General features: G+C 38.1%; 1 protein-coding gene across 1 annotated transcript in view; it reads left to right on the top strand.

The window, feature by feature from the left end:
* PKHD1 (PKHD1 ciliary IPT domain containing fibrocystin/polyductin) overlaps positions 1-17,653 on the top strand; it is a gene marked incomplete at both ends in the record, with an annotated part of 432,805 nt that overhangs the window by 163,908 nt on the left and 251,244 nt on the right. The window contains 2 exons of the mRNA XM_080917462.1: positions 14,817-15,027; positions 15,427-15,584. Of these exons, the coding sequence (XP_080773588.1) occupies positions 14,817-15,027; positions 15,427-15,584 (369 nt within the window). The remainder of the gene's footprint in view (positions 1-14,816; positions 15,028-15,426; positions 15,585-17,653) is intronic.

The following is a 17,653-nucleotide window of genomic DNA, read 5'->3' as shown; positions in this document are numbered from 1 at the left end:
TGTTGCCCAAACCCCACACTTCCTAAGAGAGCCCCCAGGGGCTCCATAAACGGGAATATTTGAGGTCAAGTAACAAAAAGCTTAAGTTGTTCAGTGAATCAGTTCAGGGCCTATATCTCTACTGCCTGTTTAAAGTAATGTTTCATTAGAGAGAGAAAGTGTGTTTCACTGTAAAAATCGTGATTAAAAGCTCTATTAATGGGCCAGTGAAATGCTTTCGCTCAAGCCTGCAAACCTGAGTTCTGTTTCTGGAACGCATGTTAGGGTAGGTGACTCCACCAAGTTGTCCTTTGACACCTCAGCATACTGCATGGTGTATGGATAGTCTCTGTATCATACACATATAATAAGTGGATCTTTAAACAGCTCTCTTAGACATTCTTTTAATTGTCCAGTTTTGAGCTTTTGAGGAGCTCAGGGCCTTAATCAGCATAACTTCTTATCTCCACAAGGCTTCTTATGCTCTGACATACTTTCCATGAGGTCTGTCCTTTGGTGCAGTATGGACTTTCCTAGAGCCAATTTCATCTTATGGTGTTCTTTAAAAACTTCAGCAACAGTAGCAACTACAACAACAATAGTGCTACCAGTAGGAGCAACATCAACAGCAGCAGCAGCAGCAGCAGCAGCAGCAGCAACAACAACGTATTACAACATCGTTGTTCTCCCTGCCATTTGATCCATCATTTCTCTATCCTGTCTCTTCTCCACCGGTGCTACCCTGCTCCCTCCCTCTGCTTCTGATCCTCTTCTAATTTTTCTTATATTTTCCATTCCCTTGGCTTGGCATAGCAATGGCATGGTACTTTTCTGTACGCAACTTTGTTAGTCTTGAGGTGTTTGGTGTCTTAGTTGGGCACTCTCCTGGACAATTCCCTAATTTAAATACCTCACTAAGGTATGTCATCACTAGTTCCTACCTTAGTGTTGGTCTTGGATTCCATAGTAAAAATTGGTTTAAGTCAAGCTACCACCTCCAGATGTAGATTCACTTGGTCTAGAACGATGGCTCTCAGACTTCCTAATGTGACCCTTTAGTACAGTTCTTCATGTTATAATGGCCCATGGACATAAATTTTTTTGTTGCTACTTTACACTGCAATTTTGCTACTAATTGACTAATATGTCTCATAATGTACATATCTGCTGAATTGAATACCTGTTGTTTGACCCCTGGGGAAGGGTTGTTTGATGAACACACAGGTTGAGACCCACTGATCTAGAAAAAGTTTACAAATTCTTCTACGCTAAAAGTTTTCCCCAACCACTCCTTTTTCTATTCCCCATATACCCTTTCTTTTCAGTGCTCTGAGAGGCATGGACAGCTCAACCTTTATTAGGCACAACCAGATGCCCAGTCTAGGAAACAGAAGCTCATATTCTGGTCTTACAGGCAGCTTATGAGTTACATTTCCAAAGCCAGCCTTACTTATATGGAAATAACGATCTCACACCTTCTACACAGGAAAAAGAACCTAGGGCCAGCTTGCCAGGGCTGATGATGCATCTTTATGCCCAAGGATTCTCTTAGAATCTGCTATTTCTGTCACAGTCCTATCTGGCATTCAGGCTGCTCCAGGGATGGCTAAGAGGTAGATTAGTATTCTTTTCATACGTCTCAAGGAGATGTCTACACTAACATTTTATGGTTCCCAAATGACACGAAGCCCTTGTTATCATTTTTTCTAGGTTTAGGTAGTTATTAGTCATTCTTATAGAAGCAGAAATTCTGTTCAACTGCTTGTTTGAGAAAGCAGAATAAGACTGTCTGTGGTTTGAAGGGGAGAACCACTGTCTTTTCTCTGGTTTTTGTTTTGTTTTAGTTAGGGCTGGAAAGCAAGTTTTGATAGAGGAAAGACTAGAATATGAGTGAAATTTAAAATGCAACCATTTCTACCTGTGATCATTTTTCTTCTAGTATTATGAATTGAATCTAAGGCCTATGTATGCTAGGCAAGAACTTTGATAACTATCCCTGAATTGCATGCATCCTTGGTCCATTAAAATTTACGTTTGTGACCAAGATTCACAATGTTTCTAAGGTTGGTCTTAAATGTGGTATCTGACCTAGACTGGCCTCATGCTTGTGACCTTTCTGCTTCATATTTCCAAGTAGTGGGATACTGCTGAGTTCCATAAGGCTTAGCTGCTTCCTAAGTGACAGTCTTGGATATAGCTTTGGAGTTGTAGTCATCTGGAATTCTCTAGTGGACCATGGTTACTCAGTTAGCAGTAGTGAATGTGCTTTGAGTTCTACCTCAGTCTGGGAAACTGGGAAAAGGTCTCTTTTTTCTGGGTAGGTAAATATTTCATTCTTGGCCATATGACTTTGATAACACAGTCAATATCACTAGCAAAACGTAAGATGGAAATTTCTCTCTGCTCTGTCTCATAATTCTTTTAAAAGGTCCCACATACAACTATTTTATATACAGTGACAAAACATACTTTTTTGACTAGACAAGAGTGGCCTTGGGCCAAGCATATGAAAGGCTTCTCTAATTTGGTAGCAGAGATCACACTGAAAGTACTTGTTTAAGTAAACGTGTTTTTAAGGTCTTTTGATTTTAAGTATTTGTGTGTAAATGTATATTGCTAATTGGAAACGAGAGTGAACTTTTCAATAACCCAAGTACAGCAGGAACCCCACTTAGAAACACATTCTAAGGCACTTCAGGTTTCTATATATACTTGAAAGTGTTGGCATTAGTCAGTAGGAAGTGACAGAAAACCCAATTCAAACAAAAAATACTACCTTTTATTACCTCATCTAACCGAGAAAACGTGAAACACAGCTGTGTCCAGGTGCTCTAAATGCTTTCATTAAGGCTGCTTCTCTACATTTCTGGGTTGGCTTTTCCCTACGCTGGCTTCATTCTCAGTCATACCCCACCCCACAAAGGCAGAAACAAGGATACTATGGCTCCAGATAGAATAAGGAAGATAAGATAGCTACGTTGGAAAGAATTCATGGAAATGGTTTCTCTGACAAAGCATTTAATAACATTAAATGTTCATTTCCTATCATCACACCAATTAACTGAATTTACTCTTACTACACAATCATTGTTTACTAACTACTCTGGCTTATCTTTGTTCATTGCATATCAATTGGTTGCCCGCCCTTAGCCCCAAACCTTGCCCAATATATCACACAGGGGTTGTTATTCATAGTTTTATTTATTCCATTGCCTCTGTCAGTAATATATGTAGACCAAGGGGAGCGGTGTCTTTCATCATTTCTGCTATTGTTTCTGTTTATGATAACTCCCTATTGCCTAGAATATGACCACCACACAAAATGGACTTTGATAAGTATTGTTTTGTAAGTAGTTTGATGGGAAGCTTGAATAGGATTTGAAGTGACTTTGGCTGCATTTGAATCATGGACTGCTTGGATTATTGTCTGTGACGAAGTAGGGGGTTACTCTTATTTCCCTGCTGGATCCTTGCTGGAGCAATGTGATGTAGAGTCTTCCTGAACTACATGGCCTGAGATTGAAGAAGGATTTTTTCAAAGTAAGTGGTGTCTTCTACTATTGAAGACGATGTGCAGGTGTAAAACATAAAATAACTTGATCACTTTTTAAAATTGGAATTCGATCACTTTTTAAAAATTGAAATTCTTTTTTATTTTTATTTTCTTTTTGCTAATTTTGAATTGTCAAAAAGATTTAGCTAGATTATATTAATATACTCAAAACATGTTTAATGTAGCTAGGAGAAAAATAGCAGAATCACTAGGGAAACCTAAAACCCTCAACTCAAAGAAAAGGTAATTTAGAATTAAAACATGTACTGTAATGTTTAAAAGATTTGGTTTTGGTTTTCAAGTGGCAGTAAAAGGAAAAGGTTGATTTTAAAATAATTTCAGGGAGAAGGTTTCAGAATACAGGAGTCTTGACCTGACTTGCCACTCTTTTGTGTAAATATTTACATGTGAGGTAAATGCCAACAAAGCACCACTCAGCCCTGAGCATTAAGATTTGATTAAATTATATACATTTCAAATTAAGATGTAATTATATTATTTTGTCCTTTTCTTTCCTTGGATCCTTCTCTTCTATACTCCCTCCTTATTCTTTCTAAAATTTATGGCCTCTTTTTTTTTTTAAATTGTTGTAAGTACAGAGATCTAAATACAGAAGTGCAACCAACTCAGTTCCTATGTTTTCAGGGCTGACCACCTGGTATTGTTTTACCCAGTTGGTGTGCTCTTCTCTGCAAGACTATTTCTCCTGCTCTTAGTATTTGAGTTGTCAGTAGTTCTTTGTTTAGGGTTAGGGACCCATGAGATTTTCTTCTTCCAGGTGTTGTTCCATACTGTAGGTCTTGTTTAGGTAGTTATATTGATCAAAATTCATGGAAATTCCTTCTTCAATAAAGCATTTAATAACATAAAAGTTTATTGTATATCAGCATACTGATTTAACTGAACTTACTCTTACTATGCAAACATTGTTTACTAACTACTCTGTTCTTACCATAATTCATTTTTGAGTTTTAAATATTATCTGAATCCTATGGTAAAGGGGGACAAGCCAAGTAAACTGCATCAAAGCAATTATTAAAACTAAAACAAAATGCAAACTAATTTTAAAAAAGATTTGGTCCTAATCCATGAAGAGAATTATCATGAAGTGATGAGGTGCCAAGATCTTAATTGCTTGTGTCTACGCTGTGAAGGGGACACAAGGAGCTTCTTTTCTTCCTTACTTTTAAGGTTTTATGCTGAGCTGGAAAATTAATAGCTTACAGGCCAGTCCAACCAAGGAAGGAATAGAGGAAGATCACCCTTGGAATAAAGAGAAAGCTGTTCAGGGTGTCTTTCTGTTTCAGAAGGAAGCAATGTGCTAGCTCCCTCTATATTCCTATAAGAGTGCAAGTTTAGACACAAAATACTTTAGAGCTCATGAATCTTCCTTTACTTGAGACTGTGCCAAGAATTTTCTAGTCTACAGAAATACTACACTCTTGTGTAATTGAGTGGTGGGGAAGGGGGAATTGGCATGACTACCTCTCAGTTCATGACAAAGCTATCCTTATGTTATACTACAAGCAGAGCTATTGTTATGTTAAAAATATCAGTAACACAGGATGCTATTAAGTCTCCAGAGAAGGCAAATTGGGAGTCAGTTCTTAGGTTCTATCTGTCTATCTGTTTATCTATCTATCTATCTATCTATCTATCTATCTATCTATCTATCTATATCTCTGTCTCCATCTCATCTCAAAGTTTGTAGACTACAACATTCTGACAATTTATCTATTGATATACTAAAGTAATAAAAACAGCACTGGAGCTTTCCATGGATTTTTAAATTTATTCTTTTAACAATATCAGTCATGGATTATAATAATTCACTGTGTTAATCAATTTTCTTGTAAACCGAGTCATTTCATTACAGAGATTGAGAAGTTCCATGGGTAGCCATCACCAAGCTAGAGAACAAGAAGAAGCAATGTGTGTAATTCCTAATTTGAGTTCAAGGGCATGAGAATCGGGAGAACTTATGGTATATGTTACAGTTGTAAAGATGTCAGCCCAGAAGAGCCAAATGCTGAGACATCATCCTGAATCTGAAGTCAAGATAATTCATTATATTGAGTTGCCCAGTTTCAGTTTTAACCTACCCTAAAAATACCTTCCTTGATATACCTAGAATAAAATTTGGTCAATGTTTGGCTACTCTGTAGTTCAAGCAAGTTAAAACATAGAGTTTAACATTATAGTCACCAGCAGATACTCCACTTTTCACAACTGGCTTTCTGCAGTATTATAGATAAGTGAACAGGAGGACAGTAAGATTCTTCCCCTAATATGTGGCAGAATGCTTCTCACCCTGCCCCCCATGAACTCGGCTTTGAGTAGCCACCGAGTATTTAGATATCTTCAGTGATCTAGTTTGAACTCTACATGATTTAATGGGTTCAAATTCCAATTCTATCAATAACAAGAGGATGTATCTCAAAAAAGTCACTGCCTGAGTGCTGCAGCTTCTATGTGTAGAACTGATGCTGAAATCTTTCTCCAAAGGCGTTTACATGAGAAGGCCAATAAGACATATAAAATGTATCTGAAGTCACCAGGAATCAAGCAACCAACTGTTCAACACATGTTTATATTCTTATTCATGTCATGTAGCTACAATTTGATTTGGTGAAATTGCCTCATTATTAATCTGAGATGGATACAGTGTTGCTAATATTTTCTGTCAGTCAGAATTCTGGCTGCCATTATTAATACCTGTTTCTTTACCATTTTGTCAGCACTAAGTCTTGTTTATTGTTGAACAACTTGTGAATTTGTATTCTGTCCACTTCAATTATTGTCACTGTAGTTTATTTTCATGCTAATGTATCTTTTAGTTGCTATTCTTATAACCTCTGTAGTTCATTCTGTACCCTGGAGCCAAGGCAATCTTTTTTTTTTTTAAAACAGTCTCCAAAGATTATTTATTCAAACTCCATGTTAAAACACAGGTGACTCTGAGTTTAAATCGGCTTCTTTTCATTGCCGTACACCCTCCCTATTAGTTCTTGGCAATTTATATCATTAAAGTCACAAGTTTCCTTAATACATAGATATTACAAATATTCAATTCAGAGTATGTAGCATGTGTCCTTGTAATTTGAAAAGGAAATAGTGACAAGCCGAGAGGATCTGCTTAAAATACAGTTTGTTCTTCATCATGTTGATCTTTGCAACTCTTCATAGTTTCATACCGTTCCCATGATAAAGTCCTTAAGGTCTACTCTAGCTTTCATGCACTGTCTGACTTAGAAGCTGCCCAAGCCTGCCATCAACATTCTCCAGGAGAGTTTGCTTTTAGTTTACTGACTGGTTAATGTTGTTATGCTTTTACAATTTTAAATATCAAAAGGGACTTGAGTTGGTTAAGGTAATGGGAGTGCTCAAATGCAGAGTCACCTTTTTTTTTTTTTTTTAAATTGGATATTTTACTTATTTACATTTCAAATGTTATCCCGTTTCCTGTTTCCCTTCAGAAAACCCTCTATCCCTCCCATGCCCTCTCTCCCTGCTTCTATGAGGGTGATCCTTCACCCTCCCACCCACATGGGTGGTTCCATAGGAAGAACAACAATATCAACATGCATTTCTTGGCATTCACAGTATTGTCTGGGTTTGGTGACTGTATATGGGATGGATCCCCAGGTGGGGCATCAGTGTCTGTTAGCTTTTGCTTTTATAGCAGTGATAGTACTGGTGTGTGTGTGTGTGTGTGTGTGTGTGTGTGTGTGTGTGTGTGTGTGTGGTCTGTAGTAGCTTTAGACACGTCCCCTTGCACAAGATCCAGCATTAGCATTGCTTGTTATACCATAAAGCAGTATAGGCACCTTGGAGGCCCTACCCATGATGTATTCTTGATATATGTCTTTCACTAGTTGAGCTTGATGTCTGAGGAATAATAGTCTTTTAGGTACCTACGAACTGCAAGCCTCAGAGTTCTTCCATGACAGGTGGGTATTATGGCCAGTGCTTTAGGCAACTTTAAGGGTGATTATAACATTTAATGTTATAGAAGACAGATTGCAAGTTTGACTTTGATGTCCTATATGGCAGATGTGACCTGATATATGTCAAATGACATTTTGGCTTGTTGGATCACACTTATGATCTTTTGTTCTCATGCCATATCTCTTCATTTTGACAAGGAGCCTTCTTCTTTGGACTATGAATCAACTCAGCTATCTTTTAGAAATTTTAACAGAAACCAACCAGAATTCACCTTTTTTTCCCCAAAACCCTTTTCTTCATGTTTGGTCCTACAAACAAAACGGTTCTTTTATGTAGAAGCAGTAAAGAAAACATAATTGAAAAAATTAGAAAACTTTCTACTTCTTCCCTTTCTTCTTCTCCTTCTCCTCCTCCTCCTCCTCCTCCTCCTCCTTCTTCTTCCTTCTCTTTATCTTCCTCTTCCTCCTCTCCATCTTCCTTCTCCTTCTCCTCCTCCTTTTTTCTCTTTTTCCTCCTCTCTTCTTTCTCCTCCTCCTCCTCTTCCCAGTTTATATAATAGATTATGTCCCATCAGAAAGCAGCATTTATAGGACTTCCAAATTCTGCCTGGACTCTACCCAGCATAGTTCTTCTAACTCTCGGTTCTTTCCATTCTGGTAGTTTTAAATCCTCAACTTAGAACTGTTCTGAAGATGGTCAGTAGATCCAATCAGATACAAGAAACTTATTAAAATGCCAAAGAATAAGGAACAGGACAGAGTATCTCTCATCAGGCTGTGCTAGGAGAAGAGCATTCAGGAAAGGGGTATTCACAGGTTAATGTAGTGTTAGAAATGGAAAACAAGATCTGAACGAGAAGGTGGTCTGCAGGCAACCCAATCTGAACACACTCATGTGAATTTGCAGGAGAAAGCATATTCTTTGATCAAAAAGATCAATTATCTGTTTGAATTGATGAGGTCGCAAATCACAGGAGAAGAAAAAAATTAGGGTGGTGTTTATTTCTATTTAGTGCCCAAGCCAAAGTCATACTCTAATAAATTTTTTTCTAGTGAAAATACAAAAATTTAAAGGAAAGATATGTACAGGATCAGAGTACAAATACAGGGTTGAAAAAGGTAATGAAATAACACAACTTTTTATGACCTATTACTACATGTCTTTCTTGCTTCTTTTGTATTCATATGTTAACAAGATTGTGTGCTTTGCATAACTCTAATTGATATTTATCTGTGTATTTCTTATAACTGTACTTAGTAGTAGGGAAATGAAACTGTTCACTCTCTGTTTATCTTCTCAGTGACAGACCAAGAAAGGAAAAAAGGAAGCATTGCTACTTTATAGGGAAGATGTATATGGAAATTAGGGAAAACAGCTTATGTATAATTGAGAACAGCATTTCTAGTTGATCCTTTTTGTCTTTCTATTCTGATGGGAATATTATTCTGCCAAGTGATTATTTATCTATCTATCATCTATGTATCTATTTATTCATCTATCTATCTATCTATCTATCTATCTATCTATCATCTACCTATCTATCATCTATTACCTAGTTTGCCTATCTTCATTTCCTCTTTCCTTCCTCCCTTCTTCCTTTTCTCCTTCCATTCCTCCTTCCTCCTTCCATTATCTCTTTCCCCTCTCTCTCCCTCCCTTCCTTCCTTCTTCTTTCTATACATGTTCTCTATCTCTTTTTTTGAAACGCATTGTGAGTTTTTCACTTGGAATAAAGGTTTACATCCTATAAAACGGAGGACAATTAGTGAGTTTTAAGTGTGTCAGCCCACGAAGATTATTTTCTTTCTTCCCATGCCCATTTGGGGCTGCATAATTACAGAAGAATGACAGTGAACTATTTGGACAGTAATTGGTAGGAAGTACAATTATGAGAGGCCATTAGTGGGAATACATGAATTGTTGGTTGCTTAACAGGTCAATGTTGAAAGTCCAATGTGGCTAAACATTGTATGGAATTACAGGCTTTGTCATTTAAGCATACTTATAAATATCACAAATTTTCCTAAGCTGTATTTTTATATAAATTGTTGATTTGTGGTACATTTCAGGAGTTTCCCAATGTGGGTTTTAAGAGTTTAGTGATCAAGGTTCTTCTCCGCTTTCTCTTCAATTAGTTTGAGTGTATATCCCGGGGAAAGGAGATAACATTTGAAATGTAAATAAAATATATCTAATAAAAATAAAAGGAGAGAAACAAAGAGCGTAGTGAAGAAAACAGTGCACAATTGATATGTGAAGTGCCAGTCACCAGATACCCTGCACAAACAACTTTTATACAGGTACCATTACACAAAGTAATGTGCATGGTGTTTTTTTTTTTTCAAATTTACTGGATATTCTCTGTATTTACATTACAAATGTCATACCCTTCTCCCCCCACTTCCTTTCCTCCTCCCCCTCAACTTGCTTCCATGAAGGTGCTACATCTCCCAATTACCCTCTCCACCTCAGTGCCTTGGCTGGTTGATGATATTGTTCTTCCCATGAGTTTGCAAACCTTTTAGCTCTTTCAGTCCTTTCTTCATCTCTTTCATTGGGATCTCCGAGTTCAGTCTGATGTTTAGCTGCAAGCATCCTCATCAGTATCTATGTGATTCTGGGAGAGCTTCTGTGGAGTTATCCATATGTGGTTCCTGCCAGTAAACTCTTCTTGGCATCAGCAATAGTGCTTGTGTTTGGTGGCTGCATATGAGGTGGTTCTCCAGGTGAGGCAGTATCTGTAGATCTTTTCCTCAATCTCTGATCCTCTATTTGACCTTGTATTTCCTCCCGTTTGTTCTCTCCTCTAAGAAGAACTGAGGCATCCACATTCTGGTCTTCCTTCTTTTTGAACTTCATGAGTTCTGTGGATGGTTCCTTGGGTATTCTGAGCTTATTTTTTTTGGGGGGGGGAGGGAGTCTAGTATCTGCTTATAGTGAATGCATACCATGAGTACTCTTTTGTGACTGGGTTACCTCACTCAGGATGATAACTTCAAGTTTCATTAATTTTCCTAGAAATGCTCATCAATGTTCATAGCAGCCTTATATCATAGCCAGAAGCTGGAAAGAACCCAGACATCCTTTAACAGAGGAATGTATACAGAAATTGTGGTACATATACACAATGGAGTGCTACTCAGCTATTAAAAACAAGTACATGGTGTTTTGAGAAATGAAGTTGATTTTAGACAGTTGGTATATTGGTCTGTTAAGAGGTTGACAACTGTGTTACCTCTCACATTCTTTGGTTCTGGGTTAGACATCTCATGTTCAGAATTCAGAGCTTATATCGCATTACTATGTAAATTATGTCCTAGGAGAATTTTAGTTTTCTATCCATGTTAATATACACAAAAACAGTAAAATGAAAATTACCTTATTCATGCATTCATTATATGAAATGGGGAGGTCAAATTTACCTGTTGCATAACTACAAAAATTTAGTTCTGACAAGAATGGAAGTAACCATAGGTTTCCAGCTGAATCAGCTTCCTCAGGCCTCTTTGAATCTGCTCAGTTTTTAGATATTTCAATTTCAGGTAATAACTAAAATTGTATTGCCTGACCCCTTCAACTCTTAGAACATAAGGCTTTCCCACATACTTGCATCTGCTATATGTGTGTACTCATGCTGAACTGCATGTTGGCTGCCATATTTGTCTACTGGGTTCAACACAAGACACCTTTCATGCCAGTTCTATTTGCTTTGACTTTCTTTGCCATTGTTTCCCATTCAGGAAGGTAGGATATATACCATCTTCTTTCTACCCTTGCTGATGTTATCTACCCTGAGAATACTGAATGCAAGTATCCAAGGGTGTAGGCTTACATTTCCCCAGCTGGTCAAACATGAAGGTATTTAATGTTTAATTAAGCTTAGATATTTCCTATCTGTGATACCAAGTCCAATCCAATTGAATAGACATTCACTGTTTGAGGTACTTGCTCTCCCATGTCTTAAAATATACCACATAAAACATATGCATATTGAGTACCTATTATGTACCAGACACTGTGAATGACTTTGGTGTTGTTGTAGTGAACGAAATAGGTATTGATATTGCTGGAAAGCTTAGTAGGTAAGGCAGACAGGTAATTGTAGCACTAGAGGCCAAGTTACAGTGGAGTCAAGTGTGAGATAGAAGACAGGTAGGGTGCTATGACAAATTACAACACAGATTTTAACTTTCCAGGCAATCCTGGAGGCTTGCTTTAATGGCCCAAAATAATCACTCTAAAATCACTCTAAAGAATGTGGCATGCTCTCTTAGGAGAATCTCAGAAAGAAGAACATCAGATATAAAATGCTGCTGAGAGCCTTGTTGTGTTCATCCTTAGGTATGTGTACTTCAGGTAGGAAAGGAGCAAGATATGACACACCCTATGCCATCGCCATATCCCTTGCTTTCCTTATTTGCTTCTTTTTCCACTCTTGTTATCACATACAAAACAACTTAGATAAATGGCTCACCCACTGCTCAGGTGTTTGGACAGACTTAACCCCCAGATATGCTCACTGATTGCTCCAGTCAAATGTTCTATGTCACTCTCTCTAGTAGGCTGGAAGAGGTGAAGAACAGTAGGCAATTGAAATGTTCTCTGAAGTCCCATGGAACACTTAGGCAGTGATCTACTTTAGAAGGCAGAGTGCTATGAAGCTTGCAGGGTATGGACATGACAGAGGGCTGGAGGCAGGAATGATGACAGTAAATGGACCCAGGCTAAGAGATGAGCTTCTTGGGATAGAAACGTTCTTATGCAATCAGAAACTATAGAGTAGTAGGGTCTACTTGGAAAGAATTGGAAGGTTCAAATAATTTGGGCCTTTTTTTACTGGGGTCTAAAAAGAGAAATTACAGGTGAGCCAACAAATGACTGGGTTAAAGTGATCCACCAACATTCTTTTTAAAAAGCATATGATAATATATAGTTAGCATAAGAGCTATTTGCAGAAGGTCTAGCTTAGTTGATTCTTATAATTCTCTTGACATCTTAAGTCCGAGTGATTGTAGCTCATGAAAAGTTCAATATCTCCTACAGATTAAAGTAGGAGGGTAGAACTCAGAGTGTCTCCAGGTTCTATATCTTAGTTATATACAGAGAGAATAATACTTTTGCAAAGAAAATGAATACATTATGAAATGATTTTTGCTTCATTGAAAGATACTTTAGATTTGAAAGGACACGAGCTTATGCTAATAGTTAAATATGCACTTTAAAATTCCCCGAGTTTCTTTGTTCATTTTGACTTGGATTTTATTTACAAAGATGAGTAGCTGACAAATATGCTTTTCATCTTCACTTTTGATTCTTTGTGATACATGATAACAGTCATCTTTAAGATACAGGCAACTCTATGTTTTATACACAGTCATCAATACTTTACAGCATAGATGTTTTTATGTAGCTAATCAAGAACAGGCTAGAGAAATTCACAGATATGTATATACAAGTAAATAAACTTTATTTCATTTTATCATTCCCAAGGGTTAAGATGTACAAACAAGGAATAAAATTAAAATTATTTTCTTTGGGGATGATTTATGTCTTAATTTCCACCTGCCCTATAATTAGAAATTTTGAACTCCGGAAATGTTTCTTAAGATAAAATTATTGCCTTGGTAAACTTCAGAAATTACATCATTAACCCAAAGACCTTTCTCAGCCTAGAACAACATGGTTGGTACAAGTGTCTGTGTACACACAGACAAATAAATAAAGAGGAAAGTTTAAAATAATTTGAAAATGATTTATTGTGGGCCACCCCTGCAGTTAGGAATTCAAGTATTATTACTTTACTTCAGTGCAGCAGGGGAGGACAGCAACTTGCTGTGGGCTAAAGGTAAATTATGATCTATTGCAAAGGAGGAAGGAGATGTGCTAAGGAGAAAGGGAAGGAGTCGGGAGTAAGCAATGTGTTTTCTGAACTACTGCTTCAGATAATGCCTTTAAAAATTTGCCTTGACCTCTGATGGAAAATGCCAGTGCAAATGGTGAGTCAAATGGCATCCTTAAATCTTTGATAGTTAAGGGCATATGTGCTTCGAGTTGGGAGATAAGGGTGTGCCCACTAAATTAAGAAGAGTCACAAGTGTCCCTTCTTCAATGGCTTGATAATCTCATCCCAGATGTACCCAGCTTTAGCTCTAAGTTATCAATTAACACACAAAGTCCTAGGGTAACTATTCTAAAGGAATCTTTTAGTCTGTTTACAGTATGTGGGGGTTAAACTTTTCATGTTGTCAGTGGATGATGGACATTGGGATAAAATACCTACCTTTTCATATTGGAAATAAGAGCAATTAAAAGCTCATTTTCCAAACACAAAGTAATACAGAGAAGGAAAAAATAAAACGTGACATAACCCAGTATCTTTTTCTTTTTTTTAAAATTTAGTTTAATTAATCTACCTTTTTACTTATTCATTTTGCATTCCACTCACTGCCAACCTCCTGCTCTCCCCTTCCTACATTTTCCCCAGATCCCCTCCCCTTCTCCTCTGAGTAGTTGGTCCCCCCTCCTGAGGTATTTCCCTACCACTGCACTTCAAGTCTCTGGAAGGCTAAGTGCATCCTCTCCTACTGAGGCCAGACAAGGCAGTGCAGCTAAAAGAACATATCTCAAGTACAGCCTTTGGGATAGACCCTGCTCCCAATTGTTTGGGACTTATATGAGGCATGGGGGATAGACTGAGAGAATGGCCAACCAATAACAGGCCAACCAATAACAGACCTAACCAATGGGCAAGCACCAGTCCCTGACACTATTAATGATACTCTCTTATGCTTGCAGACAGGAGCATGTTGTCCTCTGAGAGGCTCCACCTAGTAGCTGACTCAGACATAAACAGACACCTACAGCTGAACAGTGGTTGGAGCTTGGGGACACTTATGGAAGAATAAGAGGAAGGATTGCAGGCCCAGAAGGTGATAGGAACTCTACAAGAAGACCAACAGAGTCAACTAACCTGGACCCTTGGGGCTTTCACATACAAGGGCTGGACCTAGGCCTCCCCACACATATGTAGCATATGTGCAGGCAGTGCTTTTTATGCAGTAAGATATGAACTGGATACTTCATTAACTAACATCTCATGAAATTGCCCTAAGCCTTATGCTGGGAGTTCACCTACTTACCCATGTAACAAAAAACTGAAGCCCAGCTATACATATTTCCTCCATGTCAAGACTGGTTCACATGTAAGTTTTGTCTAGTGGCAGTGTCTATGTTTTTTACCTCACTACTCTGTCCTTGGCTGATTTTACAAGCACGTTTTATCAAATCTTATCATCGCTAACAAAGTATCTGAACAAGTTTTTCTTGGTGGCCTTAGGTTCAGTTCCGGAAGTTACTGTCACCAGTCTTCGAACAGCTGCATGTGCAGGAGACACAGTGCTGGCTCTGGAGGAAGCCGTGGACTGGCACCCTGGGGATGAAGCTGTCATTATCAGTGGGATGACTGTAGAAGGTGCTGAAGCGACAGAAGAGGTTGTTGTTGTAGAAGCTGTCCACAATATGGACCTCCATCTCAAGAACCCTCTGAGGTACTCAGATTTTAGCTTAGAAAGGTTTTCGTGGAGGAGGATGACATTTTAAGTGACTTGGACATTTATCTTTTGATGAGATCCATTAACATTAAATGATGCTGGACATTATTCTGGAAAAGAAAATAAGAGTAAGAGCGAATGCTATGAAGATGAGGATTTCTTAAATGTTTTTTTTTTTTTTTCTAGTGGGACTTAGGATTTCTTTCTTAGCAAATGGTCAGTGAGCAGTCCCCAGTGCTATGCATGGTGTGTCTTGCAGGCATATACATGGATCTTTGGGGGTGGGTTGTTTGAGTTCCTAAAAGCACGGATACACCCAAAGAAGAATCTATCTACTATTTCCAATGAGATGTGTAGTGCTGTTCTCAAGTGCATTTTATTTTTTTATTTTTTCAGACATTCCTACAACTTTACAGAGAACTGGGTAGCTGGAGAGAATCATATTTTGAAGGCTACAGTGGCTCTTCTCAGCAGAAACATTATCATCCAAGGAAATCTCACTCTTGAGAGAGTAAAATTCCTCAATTCATGCCAGGAGGCCAGTGTTGCTGAAGGTAGAAATACAGTTTGATGCAAAACTCAAAGAGTGAATTCACATTTTCCCTGCCTATCAACATGTTATAGGGCTGTGTTTGGCCCTTTTAAATGAAAGTTCTGAGTTTCCATATCTTTCTGTAATTGTTAGACTCCTCTTGGCAGCTTGTCACTACATCCTTTCCCCAACTTTCAAGAAGTAAAAGAAACAGACAAAAGGCAAAGGAAATAATTTAATTATTTGTTCTGGGAAAGCTCATGTTAATGAATTAAACCTTGAGAGTTGGCATGCTTTAATGATTTCTTTAATCCCAGGCTTCTCCTAAAATTTCCCTAAACCCCCAAAATTCCAGAATCCTAAGCTTGGGCAGTTCATTCTTATTGATTAGATTTGGGGGAAGGGTTGTTTTCTGAGCAACCTACCACATACTCTAGGTAAAGGAGTGTAAGAGACAATTCATCTTCTGGTAGAATAGCAGGCACTGAATCATACTGATGTGCCTATTAAACATCTATTTCAGGGATGGTTAGTTTGGGAGGTTATGTTTTGGTTTCCCAGGCTGTAGATTATGAGGGCTTTCACATGCTGGGAAGATATCATTTGTCAACTTGGACCAGGATGGTATGGGTGTCAAGGATGACTTCCAGGCATGAGCTCTGGATGGATGATGGGGCTTTTACTGTGATGGGAAGTGGGGAAAATTTTGGGGTAGGAGGGTGGTGGCAAAGAGGAGTTTAATTTTGTACATGTTGAAACTGAGAAGGCAGGCCAGCAATTATATGGTTATATCCAGCACTGTCTGGATCCTAATAGAAATATTAAGGCTAGAGTTAAAGATTTCAGAGATGTGTGCATTGAGGTGCCCTTATTTATACACAATGTTGTGACATAAGACATTGTTAGTAGCACAGAATGATCATGACTTCATTGTTTTCAGTCAAGGTCATTGACTGACAAATATGTAATTTGCTATAAAAATGTTTGGATGAAAGTAGGTTAGAGTTGATTGACATCTACCTTCATGTTTCTGCAAAGTTGGAATTATAATTGCACGACAGCACATAAATACACAGCACCTCTTCATTTATTGCCTATAGGTCACTCCTTTGAAGGATTAGACTTACTTTGTAATTCAGCAGAGAGTGACACATTGACTTAATCGATTACTACCTCTTTTGTTCATTACTGTGCTGTTGAAGTTAATCTGAGGAATCAACATGGATGGGCATGTAAGACTGCTGGTTCTTGTTGTCAATGTGACAGAACCCCCATTCTCCTGGGAAGAAGTAGCCTCATTTGAAGAACTGCCAATGTTAGATCAATAGTTGGTCATGTCTGTGAGAGACTTTCTTGAGTGAAAATTCATGTGGAAAAGCTTAGCCCACTGTGGGCACTACCATCTCTAGGTAGATGAGTCTGGGGTGTTTAAGAAGGCTGTCTGAGGGTGAGCCTTCTTCTGAGTATGGGTCTGTTTTTAAGTGCCTACCTTGACTTTCCTCAATGAAGGACTGTATCCAGGAAATGTAAAATGAAATAATTCCTTTGTTACCTTAAATTGCTTTTAACATAGCAAACAAAAGAAAACAAATTTGAACAAAGAGTATATCCTAATTAGATCAACTTTGATTCTTCTGAGTGTGGGCTCAGAAATAATAGGAATGGTACTAACTCAGTTCTAAAGACAACTTCTCTGTTTGGGACTGTTTTCCCATTATTAAGTTTCACATGACAGCAGAAAAGAACTGGAGTACTGTTCTCTTTACAGTGTAGCAATTATACGTTAGGGATAGTTTTTCTGAGCAAGAGTAGCGAAGATTCTTAGTAACTTCTCTGAAGTCCTCTGCCATTCCCCTGGAGACACTTTTCCTAAATCCCCAAACCCACAACTATATAGTCAAGGTGAAATACCATGGGGCACTTCTAAACTAGAAGGTGCTATGATAGCATCCAGTGCTCACAAGTTTCCACCCAAGTATCTAATATGAAAGAGCCATTTTACCACATCTTTCCTACAGGTTATCTTTTGTACTGAAATCTTCACCAGTTTATTTGGGCTTGGGGGTTATAATCTGCCCCCTTTTGATAGTT

This window comes from Micromys minutus, assembly GCF_963924665.1.
Source record: "Micromys minutus genome assembly, chromosome: 5".
Lineage (NCBI taxonomy): Eukaryota > Metazoa > Chordata > Mammalia > Rodentia > Muridae > Micromys > Micromys minutus.
Note: the sequence above shows the minus strand (reverse complement) of the source record. Positions and strands in the feature narration are given on the sequence as shown.